At 37.1% G+C, this 20,601-nt stretch overlaps 2 protein-coding genes across 5 annotated transcripts in view; one reads left to right on the top strand and one right to left on the bottom strand.

The window, feature by feature from the left end:
- rock2a (rho-associated, coiled-coil containing protein kinase 2a) overlaps window positions 1–14,227 on the top strand; it is a 69,426-nt gene extending 55,199 nt beyond the window's left edge. Inside the window, exons 18-32 of one of the 4 annotated variants that reach the window (XM_089117138.1) lie at window positions 23–207; window positions 334–403; window positions 692–795; window positions 1,041–1,227; window positions 1,309–1,402; window positions 1,679–1,773; window positions 2,684–2,875; window positions 2,957–3,125; window positions 3,460–3,530; window positions 4,356–4,444; window positions 4,577–4,655; window positions 4,787–5,042; window positions 6,285–6,498; window positions 7,778–8,032; window positions 10,335–12,828. In XM_089117138.1, the coding sequence (XP_088973264.1) occupies window positions 23–207; window positions 334–403; window positions 692–795; window positions 1,041–1,227; window positions 1,309–1,402; window positions 1,679–1,773; window positions 2,684–2,875; window positions 2,957–3,125; window positions 3,460–3,530; window positions 4,356–4,444; window positions 4,577–4,655; window positions 4,787–5,042; window positions 6,285–6,498; window positions 7,778–8,032; window positions 10,335–10,419 (2,145 nt within the window). In that variant the 3' untranslated portion in view covers window positions 10,420–12,828. Of the gene's footprint in view, window positions 1–22; window positions 208–333; window positions 404–691; window positions 796–1,040; window positions 1,228–1,308; window positions 1,403–1,678; window positions 1,774–2,683; window positions 2,876–2,956; window positions 3,126–3,459; window positions 3,531–4,355; window positions 4,445–4,576; window positions 4,656–4,786; window positions 5,043–6,284; window positions 6,499–7,777; window positions 8,484–10,334; window positions 12,829–13,006 lie in introns of those variants that run through there. The other 3 variants (XM_039671823.2, XM_039671822.2, XM_039671821.2) reach the window with 3 other exon arrangements.
- Window positions 14,228–15,235: 1,008 nt separating this feature from the next.
- Window positions 15,236–18,311, bottom strand: slc66a3 (solute carrier family 66 member 3). Its single transcript, XM_039671619.2, has 7 exons — window positions 18,038–18,311; window positions 17,524–17,606; window positions 17,371–17,440; window positions 17,178–17,235; window positions 16,600–16,720; window positions 16,455–16,496; window positions 15,236–16,383 (listed from the first exon to the last, which is right to left on the bottom strand). The coding sequence occupies exons 1-7, from the start codon at window positions 18,181–18,183 to the stop codon at window positions 16,292–16,294; spliced, it is 612 nt and encodes a 203-aa protein (XP_039527553.2). The 5' UTR covers window positions 18,184–18,311; the 3' UTR covers window positions 15,236–16,291.
- Between the last annotated feature and the right edge of the window lie 2,290 nt (window positions 18,312–20,601).

Raw genomic sequence — 20,601 nt, 5'->3', positions numbered from 1 at the left:
CTAACATATTCTCTTTGTCTAGGTGAAGAATTTTAGTCTGAAGATTGAGCAAGAAGTTCAGAAACGCACTTTGACTCAGAATGACCTGAAGGTTCAAAACCAGCAGCTCAGCACCCTCCGAACATCAGAGAAACAGCTCAAACAGGAGATCAACCACCTGCTGGAAATCAAACGCAGCCTGGAAAAACAAAACATGGAGCTGCGCAAGTATGCAACACACATGCATATGAACTTATTGTGCACACAAAGACACATCTTAATAGCTGGTGGCTGGTATAAACAAATATATTTAAATCATTTAAATATTGGATAATTTTCTGTGTGTGTTTCTAGGGAGCGTCAGGATTCAGATGGACAGATGAAGGAACTGCAGGATCAGTTGGAGGCAGAGCAGTATTTCTCCGTAAGAAGTCTAAACTCTCTCCCTTGCAGAGTAAATCTAATACTCCAAGGTCTAACAAGATTGAGTGTGTGAGTGGTGATTTTGTGTGTGTGTGGCGATCGTTTTGGTCCCCAGGACTAAAAGAGCTTAAATCAAATAGGATCATGCTTTTTGAAAATGTACAAATGCAGATAATTTTCTGCAATGGTTATTTAGGGATTAGGGGAGTTTGTCCAATATAAAAATCATTATGTGTATGGAAAATTCACATAAAACATTGAAACCTAACGTGTGTGTGTGTGTGTGTAGACGCTGTATAAGACACAGGTGCGGGAGCTGAAGGAAGAGTGTGAGGAGAAAAATAAACTCTATAAAGACATGCAGCAGAATCTCCAGGAGTTACAGGAGGAAAGGTGAGATTTATATCCAATTACGAGCAGAACAATCACAGCCTAGTGTACAAAACAAGTTTTTAAATCTACTGAATAATTATAACAAAAAATAATATGCATTACAATATGGTTAAACCATATGTATATAACATTTCTGGGTCAAAATGCCAGAAAACATAACCTTTTTGTCACACTGCTAATTTAAAGACTAAAGTGTATGTTAGTTTAATTTCTATGTACCTTTTCTTCTGTTGTCCCTTTTTCAGGGATTCTCTTGCGGCCCAGTTGGAGATCACACTAACGAAAGCTGACTCCGAGCAACTGGCACGCTCCATTGCGGAGGAACAGTATTCCGACCTGGAGAAGGAGAAGATCATGAAAGAGCTGGAGATCAAAGAGATGATGGCCAGACACAGACAGGAGCTCGCTGAAAAAGACACCACCATCACCTCTGTGAGTTACACTGCATTTCAGCTATAAGCCATTCACAGAGTTGAGGAACTTGTTGGGTTTAATTGTCCCATCTCTATACAGTTAGAGGAAGCTAATCGCACATTGACAAATGATGTCGCAAACCTGGCCAATGAGAAGGAAGAGCTCAACAACAAGCTAAAGGAGGCACAAGACTGTAAGTGGCAGAATATGTTGACATCTATGTATACTATATAATAATTTATAATTCTATTTTTTACATTTTCAGAGCTGTTCACATAGGAGTAATTTAACATTTCCACAGTTTCAGTAGCATATTTAAGATATTCACTGCACATACCAAATTTTTCTACACATTTGTGTGGAACTTTTTACAGCCTAGAAAAAAAACATTGACCCTCATCATCCTTAGCAAACTCAGGATAGATAGCTTTTGGGGATATCACTGTAACTGTAAAAACTTGATTTTCAGACCTGCAGAATCTGAAGAATGAAGAGCAGTCCATCACTCAAGTGAAACTGGCCCTTGAGAAACAGCTGCAGTCAGAGAGAACTCTCAAAACACAGGTACACCATGACTAGGGTTGGGAATCGTGAGAAATTTTCCGGTTCCGCCAAACGATTCCGGTTCTGGTTCCAGTTCCCATTCATTAAAAAAAAAATATTAGTAAAATCCTCAATCCTTTTTGTGTTTATTTCCTATAGTACTTGACAAATGAGTTTAACAGACTGGTAATGTAAACAAATTCAACATATTGTTAAGAAATTTTTGCACAAAAAAAAATCTGAAGGAAAAAAAAATTCTGCATTCTCTAGAATAATTTAGGACCTCCACTGTCTCCAACAGTGAAGAATGCCCTCTCAGAAGGGGTAGAATATGCTTGAACACACATGTAAAATGTGTATAGAAATGATTATCTTTTAAAAAAGTTTGAATGATTGATTCATAAAGACTTTACTTTTCATTACTGGATAAATCGGCACTCTAGCAGTTAATAAACAGAACTCCATGCGTCTTGCGGAAGAAAATTGTTACCAGAGCTACTTTTCTCTGTTTATGTCCATGACGAGTCACGCAGGCATTGGGCTACTCCTCAGCGGCTGTGATCCGCCGGCCATTCTAAACAAGAAGTCCGAGTATTAACGCTTATTACAGGCTTAACCTAGTGATTCAAGATAAGACAAAAACAAGATTTGAAAAAAGGCATTCATGATGCACTCGCTCATTGTATACATGCAGCAAATGCAGCGTGTGTGGGAGCAAACCGCAACTTCCGCAAAGGATAATCTAACGTTACTCCCAGCACTTTGCCCACATATCGCACCAGAACCGTTTTCAGAACCGAAACTGTTCCGGTATTTTTTCAAAAACACTACCGGTTCTGACAGTTTCCTTTGAGCAAATGAACAAATCAAATTCAATTTGAGTCAGATACTTATTTTTCCTCTTTTCTGTTGGCTCTTTTCTATCTATCAGGCGGTGAACAAGCTGGCAGAGATCATGAACAGAAAGGAGGTCAGAGGTGGAGGCAGTCGCCGTGGAAATGATACAGACGTGAGGAGGAAGGAGAAAGAAAACAGGAAGTTGCAGCTGGAGCTTCGTTCTGAGAGGGAGAAACTCAACAGCACCATCATCAAATACCAGAGAGAAATCAACGACATGCAAGCAGTATGAGCACTATTCAGTGTCCGAAGAATGCTCCACAGGCAGCCAGAATACTCGTTTCTTACTCTTCTTTTATTTCTGCAGCAATGGGCGGAAGAGTCTCAGGTGCGTGTCGAGCTGCAGATGGCTCTCGACAGTAAAGACAGTGATATCGAGCAGCTTCGTGGCCTGTTGAACTCTCTCAACGTCCAGTCGCTCGACTCGGCCAGTATGAGCAGCGGCCCAGACATGGACACTGACGAGTCACTACCAGGTACTGTTGAGGTCTTTTCCAAACTTCTTTTCATTCTGTTGTCCCTCTCTATTCTTTCATAGCTTTTTATTTTATTTACATTGCTCTTTTTGTTTTTCTCCACATTTTTCTGTCACCGTCCCTTGTTTTCTGCTTAGTATTACTCCGATATTCAGTTCAACTTTCACCCTTCACTTCACTGCAGAGCCTGAGCCCGAAGGTGACCTGCATGGCATTCAGTGCATGACCTTTTGACCTCTTAAGACTTGACTGGCCATCATGGCAGGCTTTTCTCTGGAGTATTTTTATAAAGCTGCTCTGTTTTATTATACATGTCTTCCTCTCTGTTGTGCAGAGATCAGACTGGAGGGTTGGCTGTCTATACCAGTAAGGAACAACACCAAACGCTTTGGGTGGGAAAAGAAGGTACGTTTTTAGATAAGCATATTGCATTTTTAAAGCAAGCAAATAGCTATGAATGCTATGATGCTAAAAAATGCTATTAACAGGGTTCCTACGCAGTATGTTAAGAATTTCTAAAAATAAATGTGTTGTAGAAGCGGAGCGTTATCATTACACAAGTTTAGTGATTGTCGAACACAACTGATTCAAGGCACACAATTTCATTGTGCAAAACTGTTTGTCTTTATTATAAATGGGTCTCTTTTAAACCAATGTGTGTGTGCCACTCAACCCACACACTGCAGTATCAAACCGATGTATCGGAGGTGAATAAACGCAGGTTTTAAAGCATTTAATGTTTCTTCTCAACATTTAAGTGCATGTTATCACTTTATGAAAACCAATGAAAAAAAAAAACTATTTAGTGTTGACTGTTTTATATACAAAATATAATGCTGAAAAATGTGTTCTTAAATATGGTCTGAAAAGTCAACAGAGAGGTTTGGGAATTTGAACCTGGAAAATGAGCAGGAACCCTGACTTCAAAATGGACCAATCAATTAAGTAATCAGTGCTTACTTTTTTTTAAATAGTGAAAACTGAATAATAGTGAGTGAATAAAATAAACACATTTTATTTGAATAATTAACCAATTTCATGTTGTCTGCAACCACATGACAAATACTAATAGCTAGGACTAAACCTCAAATGACTTTGTGAACAAGACTAAACCACTAGAGCTGCAGTGTTAGACTGCAGTTCAGTTCCATGATACTTCTACATCTGAAATCCCATCCAACCCCATCATGCAGGATTCAGTGAGTCTTTTGTTTCTTCTCTCTCCTCTAGTATGTTGTGGTGAGCAGCAAGAAGATTCTCTTCTACAACAGCGAGCAGGACAAAGAGCTTTCCAATCCTTACATGGTGTTGGACATAGAGTGAGTCCTTTCACCCTTCAAATCCATTTCTTTAAATCAAATAAGCTTGTCTCAGTCTTATCCTGTATCATTTTGACTGACTTGTGTCCTCTGTCTTCTTTTCTTTATCTTAATTTCTCTGGTTTTCTTCAGTAAACTTTTCCATGTGCGTTCGGTAACTCAGACGGACGTTTATCGAGCTGACGCCAAAGAGATCCCCAGAATATTTCAGGTATAATGGCACACCACAGATATCACAGGCAGGGTATCAAGGTTTCTTTAATCTTGAAACCTGTTGAAGTTGTATAAGATAAGCCACAAGGCATAAGGGTGACGACTATCTCTTGTCATTGGTTCCTCCAGATCTTGTATGCTAATGAGGGTGAGAGCAAGAAAGAGCAAGAGGAACCTCTTCCTGGGGACAAGTCCAGCTACATTTGCCATAAGGGTCATGAGTTCATCCCTACCCTGTACCACTTTCCCACTAACTGTGAAGCCTGTACCAAACCCCTGTGGAACATGTTCAAACCACCTCCAGCTTTGGAATGCAGACGATGCCATATCAAGTGCCACAAAGACCACATGGACAAGAAAGAAGAAATCGTCGCCCCCTGTAGAGGTGAGAAGAGGCTCACTTCTTTACTACCCTTACTTAGCCTGGGTTTCCCCATGCTACCTTTGTGCAGCGCAATTTTATTCATGCTGCTAGGCAGCCTGGATTTCATGGATTTTTGACCGATTTTTGAGAAGACCAATCACAGAATGGGGAGGGAGCAGCAAGACGATGACGACGTCTATCCGACACACTGAAGCAGTTTTTTTATGGATCCAACATGGCAGCAAACGCGAAGTTACCTTTAGATGCAGCCTTGGATATTGTTCTAAGTAGTTTATAACGCAAGTTTATTTTGAAATAAGAGCAGCTTTTAGCGTTAAACAATTTCATAACAATTGGCTATGGGTTACGTACAGGCGCATTTGATAAACATTCGTAGCACCCAATAAATGGCTCTGGGGATTCGTAAACCACAAATACAAGAAAATCAACATGTGGTTCCCAGACCACATCCCTTGCTGGTTATTTACATTATATACATTTTCATTAAGTAAATGTTGTGTGAAAAAGTTCAAACTAAAATGACCCATTTACAAAATTGCTTTTTACATATGTTTCTGTATGGTTTCCTGGGACCTGGGAAACCTTGGAATATAGTCATATATAGCTTTTTTCAGTATTTATTCAAGGAAAAATTACATTTTGAGAGCGCAAAAGTACTATGAAATGGTCTTAAAAAAACAACTTATTTTTTTACATTTTTGTCCTTGATTCATCACACATGGCTGGAAAATTCATGGTGAAAATGGTATTGGTAATACAAAATGTAATACTGTTCAGGATCAAAGTGACTTACATTTTATACTGTTACAAAAGATTTCTATTTCAATTTAATTCTGTTCTTTTAAGCACTTTATTCATCAAAGAATCCTAAGAATAAAAATGTATTGTGTTTTCCACAAAATTATTAGGCAGTACAACTGTTTTCCACATTGATAATAATAAGAAATTATTCTTGAGCAGCAAACCAGTGTATTAGAATGATCTCTGAAGGATCATGTGACACTGAAGACTGGAGATCACAGGAATAAATGATATTTAATGTCATGACAAAAAATGTATTAAAAAGAGAAAAGTTATTTTAAATTGTAATAATATTTCACAACATGTACATGTTACTGTATTTTTGATCAAATAAACTCAGCCTTGGTATGCATTTGAGGGACCATTTCAAAAACATGTTTTTTGAACTCATTTGTCCCATTCTCATGTTTAACTTCCGTGTTTGCTTTCTCCACCCCCCAGTGAACTACGACGTGTCTACTGCTAAAAACCTGCTGCTGTTAGCCTTGTCTCAGGAGGACCAGCAGAAGTGGGTTAGTCGGCTCATGAAGAAGATTCCCAAAAAACCTCCAGCACCAGACGCCCCTCACCGCTCCTCTCCCAGAGTTCCAGCTAAAGTACAAAGCAGTCAATCCATGAGGAGACCCAGCCGACAAATACCTTCAGGCAAACCCAGGTTAGGAGTAAGCCTTGAAGTTCACATTTTTATGCAAAGTTTTGGTAATTATGTGGCTGTGTTCTGCTCTATCTTGTGTTTTCATGTGGCAAATGTAGAGTTTATGCTGTGTCAGTGTCTGTCTACTCTTTTGAGTAAGCGGAGTACATAAAGGCCTGGTTTACATTCACACTTGGTGACCAGATCCTTTCAGACCAGTTTGTTCAAAAATGAAAACTGTCATCATTTACTCAACCTCACGTCATTCCTGGTTTTAGCAGAATACCCAATCCACTTTTACATACACTACCAAATGTTTTTAAAACAGAACAGAGCACTTTTGAAGTGTTTTGAGATTTTGGATTTTACAGAAAAGTTTTTGAATAGGTCTAACACTATTCATAGACAGAAACTGAATAAAGTTATCAAATGGAAAATAACACTGGGTAGTATTTTAGTCCTGAATAAATAAAAAACATAGGCTATTAATCCTGATTCCTTTAATTTAAAGCTCTCTTTTGACGACAAAATTAATGACCGACACATATGGCTGCCGTCACTTTAAGGGCTAGTGCACGGATTCTGTTTTCATTATACTGGCATGCGTTTTATGCTTATTAAAGACAAAACCGACTATGTTGTTTGTAGAGTATACCCACGAAGACCGAAATTGACACAGTTTTGCGTGTTAAAGCAATATAATCTGTGAAAAATAACTTTTGTTTCTGGCCAGCTTGTTCTTGAGGTGTATTTTGTTTGAATGTGCGCATATAGAAAATCATCCCAGACAGCGCGCGAGCACTGATTAGTTTAAAATCGCTTGAATGTTTAAACTGGTAAGACTAATGGTAAACTTCATTCACGATGCGCTGCTGGCCCGATAGTGTAAGTGAATATTCTGTAATGTCCCTTGATGCTTGCCTTGCACAACACATTTTGAGAGAAGAGTTGGAAGACGCGGCACCACTGAACACTCGCGCTGTTTGTGGAATTGCGTCTGGCAGATAGTTGTTAAAAGAATGATTTGATTTTATAATCTGTGTGGATTACGATCACGGGAATATCCCGTGTTATAAATGAGAGACCTGCGGGAATGATTAGAATGTCAGACCTGCGGGAATGAGTGTGGAACAACACGAGAGTGAGTGAATGATGACAATTTACACATTCATTTTTGTGTGAACTGTACCTTTAACATCTTGCTCTGTAAAGTCTGATTCAAAGATGGCCGTGCATAAAATCAATGCAGAAGCTTTGGCGCCGGTTTACACACTAGAGTGCTACTCTATATGATACACAGGTTTGTGCACAACGTAAAGGAACCGACAGCATGTGTGGAGAAATCTGGCTTCATCTACCACAAGGGTCATGAGTTTCTCCCTTTATTCTACCACTTCCCTGCCAACTGTGAGGCCTGTACCAAACCCCTGTGGAACATGTTCAAACCTCCTCTGGCTGTGGAATGCCAGAGATGCCAGATCAAATGCCACAAAGAGCACATGGACAAGAGAGATGAAGGTCTCAGACCCTGTGCTTCAGACCAGTTCAGCACTGGGTGAGAGGAGAGCGCGACCGACCTGGAAGTTGGACGGAAAAAGTATTGATGTTTATTGCAGAACGCGTTAGGATGCTTCAGAAACATCGTACAAGAGCATTCATGGTTTGAATTTCGGTGCCTAACTAGCCTAACAACATTTATGATGCCTAACCGGATGTAAAGCTTGAACAGTGTTACGCTGGGCTACTTTTTGTAACTTGGGATGCAAGGTGACAGCTTGGGCATTAACAAAGCACTTTTTCTCTTTTGCATCAAACTCAGGTTTTTGATTGTGAATAGTAACATTGAATTTAAAGGCAAAATACTTACGGTATGCATCAGAAGATTTAAAACTTCTCACACAGATCTTCACCTTTAATGCACATCTGCCATCAAATGCATACAGATGTATGTAGGTTTCAAAGCTTCAGTAGTCCTTGATCAGTGGTGAAGTGGTTTAGCTCAGTTATAGTAAGGCCTAAAAAAAAAAAAAGTTTGGTTCCGGTTGGTTGTCAGTTGAGGTCATGGGTCGGTAGGGAATTTTTTTTTTTTTTTTGTTTTTTTTTTTCAGTGGCAGCAAGGGATGGGTAGGAAATTCAAGGGATAGTTCACAAAATTATTTTTTATATGTTTTAGCTTACCTCAAGGGATATGTAGGTGTTTTTGTTTCTGCAGTATTTTCAATTTTGATATTTTTTGGTCAAAACTAAAAATATCAAAGTGAACTATCCCCTCAAGCCTTTTCACGTGCTTGTCCTCCAGACAAGTAAATCTGTCAATCACTTGTCTGAGTAAAAAGTTGCTTGTCCGGATTTTTTAAATTTATTTATTTTTTATTCTGAAGCAATATTCTCATCAGTGTTCAATCAGCTTTGATATTTAAAAAGGCATATTGTAATATCTGCACCTTTAAGAGCATCTCCTCCACCAATATTATTAAATGCCCTATAGTGTCTTATTATTCTAAATAATTGAATTTATTGATCAAATTTAGGAATTTAAAATGAAAGATGAAGCATACTGTTACCCTAGGTAGGGCTGATCAAATTAAATCATTTACAATGAAAAATTACAATTTCATAAAATAATGTTATGAAATTGATTTAAATGTGCAAATAAGAAATATTGGAAAGAATTATACTAGGCTACTTATAAACATAACACTAAACTGCCAATAGGTGGCGGCAGGCGGCCGTATTAACGAGTGAGTTATTGATTCATTAATTCAAACGATTCGTTCAAACGGTTGATTCATTCAAGAATGAGACAGCTGTTGATGTTTATGAATGGGTCATTGAATCTTTGACTCAACCGATTCGTTCAAAATGCTGAATCATTCAGTAATGAAAACAGGATGAGTTCCTGTGAGATGCGTCGTTGTTCTGCTGTGACTTTTCTTTGGAACTATTTTCGCTGCTGAAATGGAACAAAAACACCCAATATTGCTTATAAACAGTAAGTGACTTAATCTTAACTGTTTATTGAACTGTTGTAGGAAATCAATGTCACTTTTTCAATCGTGATGGTATTCAGGAAAAATAATTGAGGCTGCTTAGTGCTTAACATATGTTAAAATATAAAAACTCCACATTTAGATTTTTTATAGGCAGAGTATGTTGTTAACTGTGTGTGTGTGTGTGTGTGTGTGTGTGTGTGTGTGTGTGTGTGTGTGTGTGTGTGTGTGTGTGTGCTCCGCTCATGTGTGTAGATTTCTCTGCGCGAGCGTCAACAGCGCAAATTTACCATCAGTAATACAGTAGCTGCTGCCTGCTACATTTATTATCCACAATCGATCGCAACTTGCAATAAATTTAATACAATCAGAATCATTCTCTCGGTTTAGTGATTCCCTAGTTATTTTTTTGTTTGTTATTGATGTTCTAATCAGGCTACTTGTCCGTTGGGGCGAGTAAAATTCTCTTTTACTTGTCCTTCAAAAATCCATTTGTCCCGGAAAAGCGGACAAGTTAGACGGGCTCTAGAGATACGAACCGCGGCAGGTTAGAGTGTTTTGGATTGCATAAAATAATGAAAGAAACGAACAAATACATGGCGAAAGAAGTGATAGACAGCAGAAGATGGAAAAAAATTGTATTTGTGTATTTATTTAATTTTTATTATTTCTTCCCCAAGCTCATAAAATAATTTTGGGTCGCACATAAATTGACAGGGTCGGTCGGAAACCGGAAACAAACAATTTTTTTTTTTACGCCTAATTACCTCTAATGTGCAAAGGTTAAGCTTGACCTTAGCAAACTACCTCACTGTGGGGAGACTGGTGAAGGGAGGCTTGGCTGAATGCTCTCTCCTCCACCTGCAGGCCTCTGGATTTGGAGCTTCAGGACTGGCACTGGGCTCTGGATGACGTGGATGATGTAGATTATGACCACACGTTTAATTTCTGAGGAGCATGTTTAGGGTTGAAAGAAACAGGGTATCTGCTTACATAGGGGCTCTGTTCCAAAACCTTGTAAGCCACCTACAGTATGTTGGCTGGATTTAGATTGACATCAAATACACACTAAGCTCATTTTAAAAACATTAGTGATTTAATGAGATTATAATGTTGTGATAACTAATTTTACTTTTTTAATATCAAACATTTACCAATAAAACAAACTACCGTTCAAAAGTTTAATGTTTTTGAAGGAATATATGAAGAGTTCAGATGCAAAAGCCTCTAAGTGCCATTTGAAATTTTCTTCTAAAATGATCATTTTTATCAAGCTTGTATATTTAACTAGCTTGATAAAAATGGTCATTTTAGAAGAAAATTTCAAATGGCAACTCTTCATAAGTATTTATAATATATTTTATCATTCAACTTTTCTTGTGAATATATTTTGAAATGCAATTTATTCCTGAATTTTCTGAAAACATTTGTCTTCAGAGTCACATGATCTTTCAGAAATCATTCTAATATGCTGATTTGGTGCTCAAGAAAAAACGTCACTTTTGATAATTTTCGTGCTTTCTTTGTAAATAAAAGTATTAAAAATCATACTACCCTCAAACTTTTGAACGGTAGTACTGTATGTAAGGGATAATGTACATCCAGCTGGTTGTTACCTCAGAATAAACCCAGACAGGGTGATCAGGACCCCGATGCAAAGCTGTGGCACATAACTTGTAACATACTTGCCACATAAGTAAATAATTACACATGAAATATTGATCTGAGTTGAAATATTTTATTAGCTCTTTAAATGCGGAGAAAGCAGTTCGAACTAATTGTACATTTAAGGGATACGATAGTCATACCACATATTACACAGCATTTGGCAACATACTGTAAATAATTATGGGGATGAGGGATATTGATTTGAGATGAAACTGTTTTAAAATCTTACCTGTTTGTTATAATTCATTACAGTGTGCAAAACAATAGTCACAAAATGGCAGAAGCTGCGTTTGTATGAAAACGTGTCCATGATATTGGATGGTCTAATTAAAGGGGCACTTGGCAATTATTTCAACTTAATAAAACCATTTAGAAATAATTTGAATGGTTTAATAACTTGTTCTGGAGAGAGTGGTGGCCTCCCCCGCTCCCTCCAGCATCCCCAACATCGGGACTAACGTCCTGGGAAATTGGAAATAGAAGTCTTGTGAGAAGCGAGAACAAGCGAGAATGTGTTTTGTGGCATTTCAACATAATTCTATGATAACACAGGGTATGTTGTATTACCCACTCGGTAGACATAGCTCCACACGATAAAGTTGGCCGGCTCCGATAATAAGAAAAGCACATAAGCAGCGGTAGAAAGCGAGAGGAAGACAGTGTTGTGAAAATATACGCCGCACAGCTGTAGGGGGCGCTGATGACAACACATGCGACAACAAAAGTGAAAATCAGTGAAGAAATTACTAGAGTTGCCAAGTGCCCTTTTAAATAACTGCACAAAATATTACCAAAAATATGACCGGAGTTTTAATATTTTATCATCTCACCAAAAGCAAAACTTCCAAAAGAAAAGAAAAAAACATTCCTAGCAATCGCGCCGACGTCAGTGACAGATACACGGGTGAGCCTGTGTTGTTAGTTTTTAGCGGTTGTAATTGGGGAATAACATAGATATTGGATGGCGCGATTGGCCAATCAGAATAAAGTATTCCACAGTGCTGAGTAATAAGTCCAGCCGAAAAAATATCATAAATGTAAATGTCATTATTAAATCTAATCAATAAAAAGTTAAATCAAATGGACTATATTTGTATTTTTATGATCTTTAAAGTATCATGTCATTAATAAAGTGCTACACTAAACTCTAGGCTGAACACAAGGTTTTGGAACAGTCAGCGAGTGCAGTGGGATTTGTTTGTTGTTGAAGCAAATTTAAGCATGCAAGTGTTGATGTTTAATCTTATTGGTGTGAAAAATTTGGCCAAGATGGGATATGGAGAATTTTCCATCACCAAACAGACGTTTCTGTACCAATTCCTCTGCTCATAAACACCCTCTCCACACTCCAAACCCACAGGAAGGCACTCATGAATACAAAGCTGAATAGTTTTCCATTTACTACTGAAGGAGAGGAGGTTTGTGCAGAGAATTGGTATTTGGCCTGCTTGTTTCTTATTTGACCTTTGACCCTCTTGTCCTAGTCCCCCTCGAATGGACGCTCCAAAGATGAGGCGAGAAGACTCCTCCAACAGCATTCTGAACAAATGAGTCCATTGGCTAACCGTGTTTACAAACTAGAAGACATTTCAACTGTACTGTAAAAGGAAAAAGAATGAGAGCATGTGCAAAACAGTATTTTTATTTTTAGGTCTTTCTTTGTTCCCTTTTGCAATAAAAGTTTGCAACTGTTGTGTGTGTTTGGAGGTGTATTAATCTGCTTCTCTTGAGCGTGATGGCATGTACGCTGTGGTGCTTTTTTTTAAATGATTATTATTACCGAAGGATTTTTCTTTCCTCTTGGGTTAAAATGTAGTGAAACTAACTATCTCTTTGTCTTTCTCTTTCTCGATTTCTCCCTCTTTCTCTAGTTAACCTTATATTGGGAATCTGGTGCTGCTACATGGTGATTTGGGGTTCTTCCTGTCACATCAACAAAATGACGTTACTTTTCGCACATTTTGGCAAATCCCAAAAAAGTGAGAGATACACAAATGTTGAGGAAGGCTTTGCTGGCGTGATATGGCTTTTATTTTCTGGGCATGCGGTTGCTTCGGCTTCAAGAGCACAACAGATCTACACAGAACTGAAGGGTCAGCGTCACACCAAACTTCTTATTCATTCAAGGCCAGAGTTGACCTGAACGCTAAGACTGAACCGGCCAGAGAATGTGGACGACAGCTGGTTCTGACCGTAGTCTTTTATTTTTTATTTTTCATGGCTGAATATAGACGGTAGTGCAACACACCACATAAACGGCTAGAAAACACCACTACATATGTTTCTCATTCCTTCATAAATGCAAAGTGCAACTCTGCCGTTTTCTTCTTGTAGAGTGTTTTTATCTTTATTTACCCCCCACGTCCGATCATACCCTCTTTGATCACGGGTGCATCCCATAATGCTCTCCTGGACACCTGTGAGGCTCACTCCCTAGAATGAGTTGACTGTATTTTGAGGAGGAAGCTTTATTAATGGATGTGATTAACAGTGACCAATATCTAGATGTAAGCTGTGCATGTGGGCAGGAGTTTTTCAAACGTTTCCAGATTTCAAATTGATCTGCAGTCTGTTTTGGGCTGGTCATCTTATGAATTTGAGACTAAAAACTGATTCACCTTTCCAAGCACATAACTGAAATGTTCATAAGACGGTAGAATGTCTAAAAACCATGTTTAAATTTACTAGAGGAGTTTTTTTTTTTTGTGATTTGAAGTGTTCCGTTTGTTTTTTGTGTATCTTCACCTTAGCAAACAGTGTGTATCTATGGGTGTGCTGTGAATGCATATCTGTGTTCTTTTACACATTATATATATATATATATGAATATACAGCGTATATTTGACCTGCCATCTTAACAGGTGGTTTGCTATTTATACAGGTCTGGGCACTTTTTTTATTTTAAAGCGTTGCCTCCAGATTTGCATGTTTTATATTGATGTACTGTTTGAGCATAAAATGAAAAGCATATGTAGCCGTGTTGTTTGGAGATCTTGTATAACATTTGCTTATTTTTGTAAACAAAAGTAGTCAGTTAAATAGGTCTATAGCTGTGAATGTAGTAAAAGGAAGTAAAGTTTTAATATAAACAATGTGGTTATTCTTTTCTGTCTGCTTATATCAAACACACACACAATAATATATTCTTTAATTTTTTTATGGACTTTTTGTGGATCCATTAATTATCATCAGGATATATATTTATTTATTATTTCTATTATATTTAACACAAATATGTCATCAGTCCTGATGATAGCTATTGCATACACAAAAAGTCTTTTTAAACCAAACTATTCTTTAACATTTTTAAATACATCTTTTGCTTTCATTATTTGGGGTAAGTGTTTTTCGTTTGGGCTCTGAAAATGATTAAAAACACATTTCCACAAAAGGAATGTTTGATTTATAAAAAAAAAAAGATCTATTAAAGGGATAGTTCACTTTGAAATTAATTTTTGATAATGTTTTAGCTTACCTCAAGGGCATCCAATATGTAGATGACTTTGTTTCCACAGCATTTTCAATTTTGACATTTTTTGGTCAAACCGTTGTTGTCTTCGATATAACTGAATATGTTTAGTGAAAGGTAAAACTTCTGAAATCTCTGTGTAAACAATGCATGACGTAGATGCGCGAGAGATCACTTCCGGTGTCTGGAGACGGTTCAGTTCGGTTCAGTTGGACATCTGATTCAGATCAGTTCGACGGCTGTTAAAAAGAGGTAAAAACTATATAAATATTGTTCGTTTTCTCACACAAACCGCTCGTTTCGTGTCTTAGGCCATCAATGTGTACTTACATTCACGAGTCATTAAATCATGTTTAATTTTCACTTCTCTGTGCATGCTCTTTGAGGTGAACCGAGGGAGGACCCCCTTAACCTGCAGTGTGTGACTGACAGACAACAACGGTTTGACCAAAAAAATGTCAAAATTGAAAATACTGTGGAAACAAAGACACCTACATCTTGGATGCCCTTGAGGTAAGCTAAAACATATCAAAAATTAATTTCAAAGTGAACTACCCCTTTAAAGTACTTCCGAAAGAGGCCGTTGTGCTTTAGACCTAAAATCATTGAAAAATTAATGAACATTAAAAGCTGCGGTCCATAACTTTTTGTTCAAAATATACAAAAATGATACAATGAGCGAGTACACCATTAATCAATTTTGCAAAGAGTCTTCAATTATATTATAAAGTGAATAGGCTTATCACAACATCAGTAATATGTAAAAGCTGTCCGGAAAACCCTGCCTTCGTTATATTAGCATGTGATACAGCTCAATACAAAACACTGCATATTTCAGCATATGTAAACATCATCCCTGTCTGAACTACAGTAAACAGTCTGATCAGAAACCTGATATCATTAATCAATTTTAACAGTTCTTCAGAAGAAAATTGGTCCCAAATGATTTGCCTTTCTGAAGAAGAAAAAAGACAATTACCAAACTTCTAATTTAAATACCATAACAGTATATCTGTACAAAAGCTTGAAACAACAGTTCAGGGAAGAAACCTCACTGGAAATAGTAGTATTAACAATGGAAAATCAGGAGAGGGTATTAGGAACGTATGCACCGTTTCATAACACTATTTGGTCCGACTTCTGACGTGACAAATGTAATTAATCAATTTGGTTTCCACAACCGAGATTCAAAGCAAATAAACTGAAAAGAAAATTTCTCTGCCCCAGCCACATCTCAAAACAAACTAGACTTGCATGTCCTGAAGAAAATACCAGTGCTTGCAAGGCAGAAAAATACCAAAAAAAAGAGACAGTTGCAGTTCATTATTCAAATAGATTTATGAAAAAAGAAATTGCAATTCAATATGCAAATATCATCATCACTGTTGTATTTAGAATCGGATATTTTCAAAATGTAATATTTCTTAAGTATTAAATTTACAAAAATAGATCAGATTCACCTTCGATTAAAATTCTCTACAAAAAAGTATGAATGGTGCCTTGCAAGCACTAATTAAATCATATGAAAAGCATTATGATAAAACGTGTTTTTGGTTGTAGTACATACTTTCCCAGTCAGTAAATCTCAACATCCTTTGCGTTGCCATATAGTGCTACATCCAATAGCAACTGATCTGAATACAGTTCATTTCTTTAAAAAAGGTATGTAACAAAAAAGTGCGAAGTCTTAATCCTGTTTTATAGCATGGGGCTTGTAGTAGATGACAGTAACCGTGACCCACATGTTCAGAATGGTCATGACGACGAACCGAATGAGGACTGGAGAAGAAAGAGAGGAGAGGTAAAGATGACATCTTAACCAAACAATCAACACTTGAGCTATTACTGACCTTGTGTGTCTGCTGTGGTGATGACGGTGGTGAAGATCCGCGCTGACAAATAGAGCAAACACTCAATATCAACATGACAGACTGGAGAAGTGCTTCATTTCCGTGTGTGTGTGTGTGTGTGTGTGTGTGTGTGTGTGTCACTTACCCATGCATGTGTATGTGGCCAGACCCCAGGTGAGAGTGCTAACCTGCCCAGAGTCCTTTGAGCGCCACAGACACTGAAGCTGTGCCAGTTTACTGCTGGCGCTGATGAATGTGCACAGACTCTGAGAGAAAAAAGTTCAAAAGTTTGGGGACAGTAAGATTTGAAAGAAATTGCAGTAAAGGCATTTATAATGTTTCTATTTAAAAAGAACTAAAAAAAAAAATGTTCTTTTGAAATTTTAATTCATTGAAGAATTCTGAAATGTTTAACGTTCCCCCCCCCCCCAAAAAAAAAAATTGAGCAGCGCAACTGTTGTTGACATTAATAATATTAATAATAATAATAGTTTCTTGGGCAGCAATAAACTTTTATTATTATTATTATTTTTATTTATTTATTTATATTTTGCATGACTGGACTAGACAACATTTGCTCAAGCAATGGGTTGAGTAATTTAATTCTGTTTAGTACTATAATGATGCAAAAAGACGCTTTTCCTTTAATCTTAACCTATTATGTTCAAATTAAGATCAATTGTAAATTTGAAACTAATGAAAAATTATATTGCATATTCTCACCATGGCCAGATCAATCACCCACTTCTGTACTGTAAGAAGTTGCCATCCACCGACAAACCTGATTCTCTAAGTTAAGGAGATATAGATTAAATATTTTTAAATCAGGCAGGTTTTGAATGTTATTGGGGCATTATTTTTTTTATTTTTCACTCTGTCCAGAATATTAGATATGGGCTTGAACCTTGAAGGATACAGTGCTGCGTATATGAGGCTGTGCTTCAGGTTTCTGTTGTAGTGCAGGATCAACAGGAGCACAATGACATCTGTGGACATACACACAAGCTTGAACATAAGCACTCAGAACCAAAAGTCTCATTTGTGATTAAGCATCTGAATGGCGGCTCACCTTGTGCAATGAGGATGGGATACTCCAGGTATGTGAGGGGTGGGTAGTCATAGTACATCTGATAGGACATGAACACTAGAAAACTAAAACACACGTACACACATAAAGACTTTAGGTCTTAAATATCTTATGGTTGTCTACGCAATTTCTATAAAAAACGGTTTACAAACCCTCGATCACAAATAACCTTGAAATGGTTTGGGGCTTGCTTTGTAATACAATATATGACATTAGGTGTAACATCATATGCGCATTGTGCAACATTAATGTTGTGCATATAATAAAAACTAAATTTGATTAGACTTAAATGCATAATGAAAATTACTCTATAATAGGCTGTATGCAACACACATAAGCGTGTATGCATGCTCGAAACTCATTTTTCATTCAATGTCATTTGCCACGCACACATAAATGGCAGTTTGATGCAGCTCATTCTGGATGTCTCTTTCTAACCTGTCATGCATCGGTCCTTAAAATATTAATTTCAATCAACTGTCAGTGAAGTTCTTACCCGACCAGCTCCAGCAGAAGACTGTTCAAACTGACTCCAGCGCTCGTTCTGGCCCGCATCAGTACGAATATCTGCGGGAACTTCAGCACCATACACACAAACAGAGTGCTGAAGTTGGCCAAATTCAACGTCAAGTTGCCGTCCATCTCTGTAAACTTCTGGTCCTTTAATTCCCCTCTATTTTCCGCTTCTGTGATTCTGGCACGAAGCCGGGGTACTACACGAATCAACTGCACTTCCGCACACAACAGCGCGCGAGATTTGACCCTCCACAGCTCCCGTAGCTCACCGCTTCTGTTTGTTGTTGAAAGTGATGGTGATGTGGTGATTGTTGTTTGCACATACCTTCTGGTCATTCGCAACATGTGTGGTGACAAATGAGCCTTTATTAACATTTTTTTAAATGATAAGAAATTTCTATTTAAAATGTACAATTACACAACCAAACATGATAATAATAAACACTTTTTTTACTGTTAGGTTTTGCAGATATTTAAATTTATCTACTCACTTGATTTTCCCTGGTTTAGTGTAAGGTCTAACGAGTGAGCAAAAAAAAAAAAAAAAAAACTAAAATAATAATTAATAATCTTAATATAGGCCTAAATATAATTTATTTCAATTAATTACAACTGTTTGCAACATTGATAAATAAATCAACATATTAATGAATTCTAAAGGATCATGCACTGGAGACTGTAAATTTGCTGTAAATAATGATGCTGTAAATTTAGCTTTGTATCACAGAGATAAATTATATTTTAAAGTATATTAAAATATAAAACCATTATTTTAAATTGTAATTATATTTCACAATATTAGCTACGTTTTGTTCTGTAGACTATTTTTCATCAAATAAATTATGGCTTGACAAAGGCTTGATTGATGAGCATAAGAGTTTTCTTTCAAAAACAAAAAATAGTAAGCTAATGTTTTACAAACCTTTGACTGTTACTGAATATACACTCAGCTAAAGGATTATTAGGAACACCATACTTATACTGTGTTTGACCCCCTTTCGCCTTCAGAACTGCCTTAATTCTACATGACATTGATTCAACAAGGTGCTGAAAGCATTCTTTAGAAATATTGGCCCATATTGATAGGATAGCATCTTGCAGTTGATGGAGATTTGTGGGATGCACATCCAGAGCATGAAGCTCCCGTTCCACCAAACCCCAAAGATGCTCTATTGGGTTGAGATCTGGGGCCTCATGTATAAACGTTGCGTACGCACAAAATGGGCATAGAAATATGCGTACGCATTTTTCCACGTGCACATCGGGATTTATAAAAAATAAACTTGGCGTAAATAAGTGCGCACCGTAAGGATGCTCTTGACCGTGCGTACGCACTCTTTTAGAAGATTATGGGTTTTGGCGACACCGATGGTGAGCTGGAGTCAAATGTCTTTTTGCTTACTATTAGACAGAGAATCTAAAGAAAATTATACATCTACAGAAAGATAATACAAATATAATTTCACAAACCTATCATCACTTGAAGCAAACATCCATCCCTTCTTAAATGACCGCGCCAGCACGCGCGTTGGGCCGTTTGGTGAAACTGACGCACATATAGCCTATAATCTAACGGCAGATGGAGTAAAACCGTAAATCTTCATTATGAGTCCAAATCATAAATACAGTCCATATTCACAATAATAGTTTAAATAAATAAAAGAATGGTACTATGTTTTACTTCTGATATAAACATTTAGATTAAATATGCCATTCTCATTAATGGAGTTAAACTCTTAAACTACATGAAATCATTACTGAGAAGTTACAATATATATATATATATATATATATATATATATATATATATATATATATATATATATATATATATATTCAATAAATAGAAAAAGACCTATTTGTTGTGGATACATTGCTTTTGAACACTTTTCTTCTGGCATGCTGTGTTTTAATGTTTTAACTAGAGATTGTCTGAGAAAACTGTTTCGTGCAAATAATGCACAACCATGTCTATCTCTTCCATTAAAATCTCTTCCATTATCCATTAAAATATAAATCAATTAAAAATACTATTTGGCCAGTGGAAAAGATTGAGAAAAACTTTCTCTGAAATGTATTTAACACTATTTGATTTATTCATTCAAAAACAAGGCAAGGATATAGGCTACAAAAAAAAATGTTTGTAATAATGTGACGGCACATCCGCATTTCATATTTTCCTAACGTCTTGTACCGTTAAACTTGGTATCACGTGGATGAATAATCGTATGCAAATGATATGCAGATGAGGATATGCATAGTAAAACTAGGCGTTGTAATCTCCATATATGGTTATTTCGGGGAGGAGACGCACGTGCGCATAATCTCCCGCTGACTGGGATTTATAAAGTGAATTCTGCGCAGGTTCTGGCGTACGAACGGTTTTATAAATCTGAAAACTTTTGTGCGTACGCAAATTCTGCCTTATGTGCGTACGCACACTTTAAGGATGAAATCTACGCAAAGTTTTATGCATGAGGCCCCTGGTGACTGTGGGGGCCATTTTAGTACAGTGAACTCATTGTCATGTTCAAAAAAACAATT

This window comes from Pimephales promelas, chromosome 11 (assembly GCF_988280905.1).
Source record: "Pimephales promelas chromosome 11, fPimPro1.hap1.1, whole genome shotgun sequence".
Lineage (NCBI taxonomy): Eukaryota > Metazoa > Chordata > Actinopteri > Cypriniformes > Leuciscidae > Pimephales > Pimephales promelas.
Note: the sequence above shows the minus strand (reverse complement) of the source record. Positions and strands in the feature narration are given on the sequence as shown.

Coding starts and splice junctions, on each gene's coding strand:
- slc66a3 (XM_039671619.2), bottom strand. CDS start 18,183: ATGGACGGCAACTTGACGTTGAATTTGGCCAACTTCAGCACTCTGTTT. Junction 17,441..17,523: donor TCCCATCCTCATTGCACAAG/GTGAGCCGCCAT, acceptor GTATGTCCACAG/ATGTCATTGTGCTCCTGTTG. Junction 16,497..16,599: donor GGCCACATACACATGCATGG/GTAAGTGACACA, acceptor TCTATTTGTCAG/CGCGGATCTTCACCACCGTC.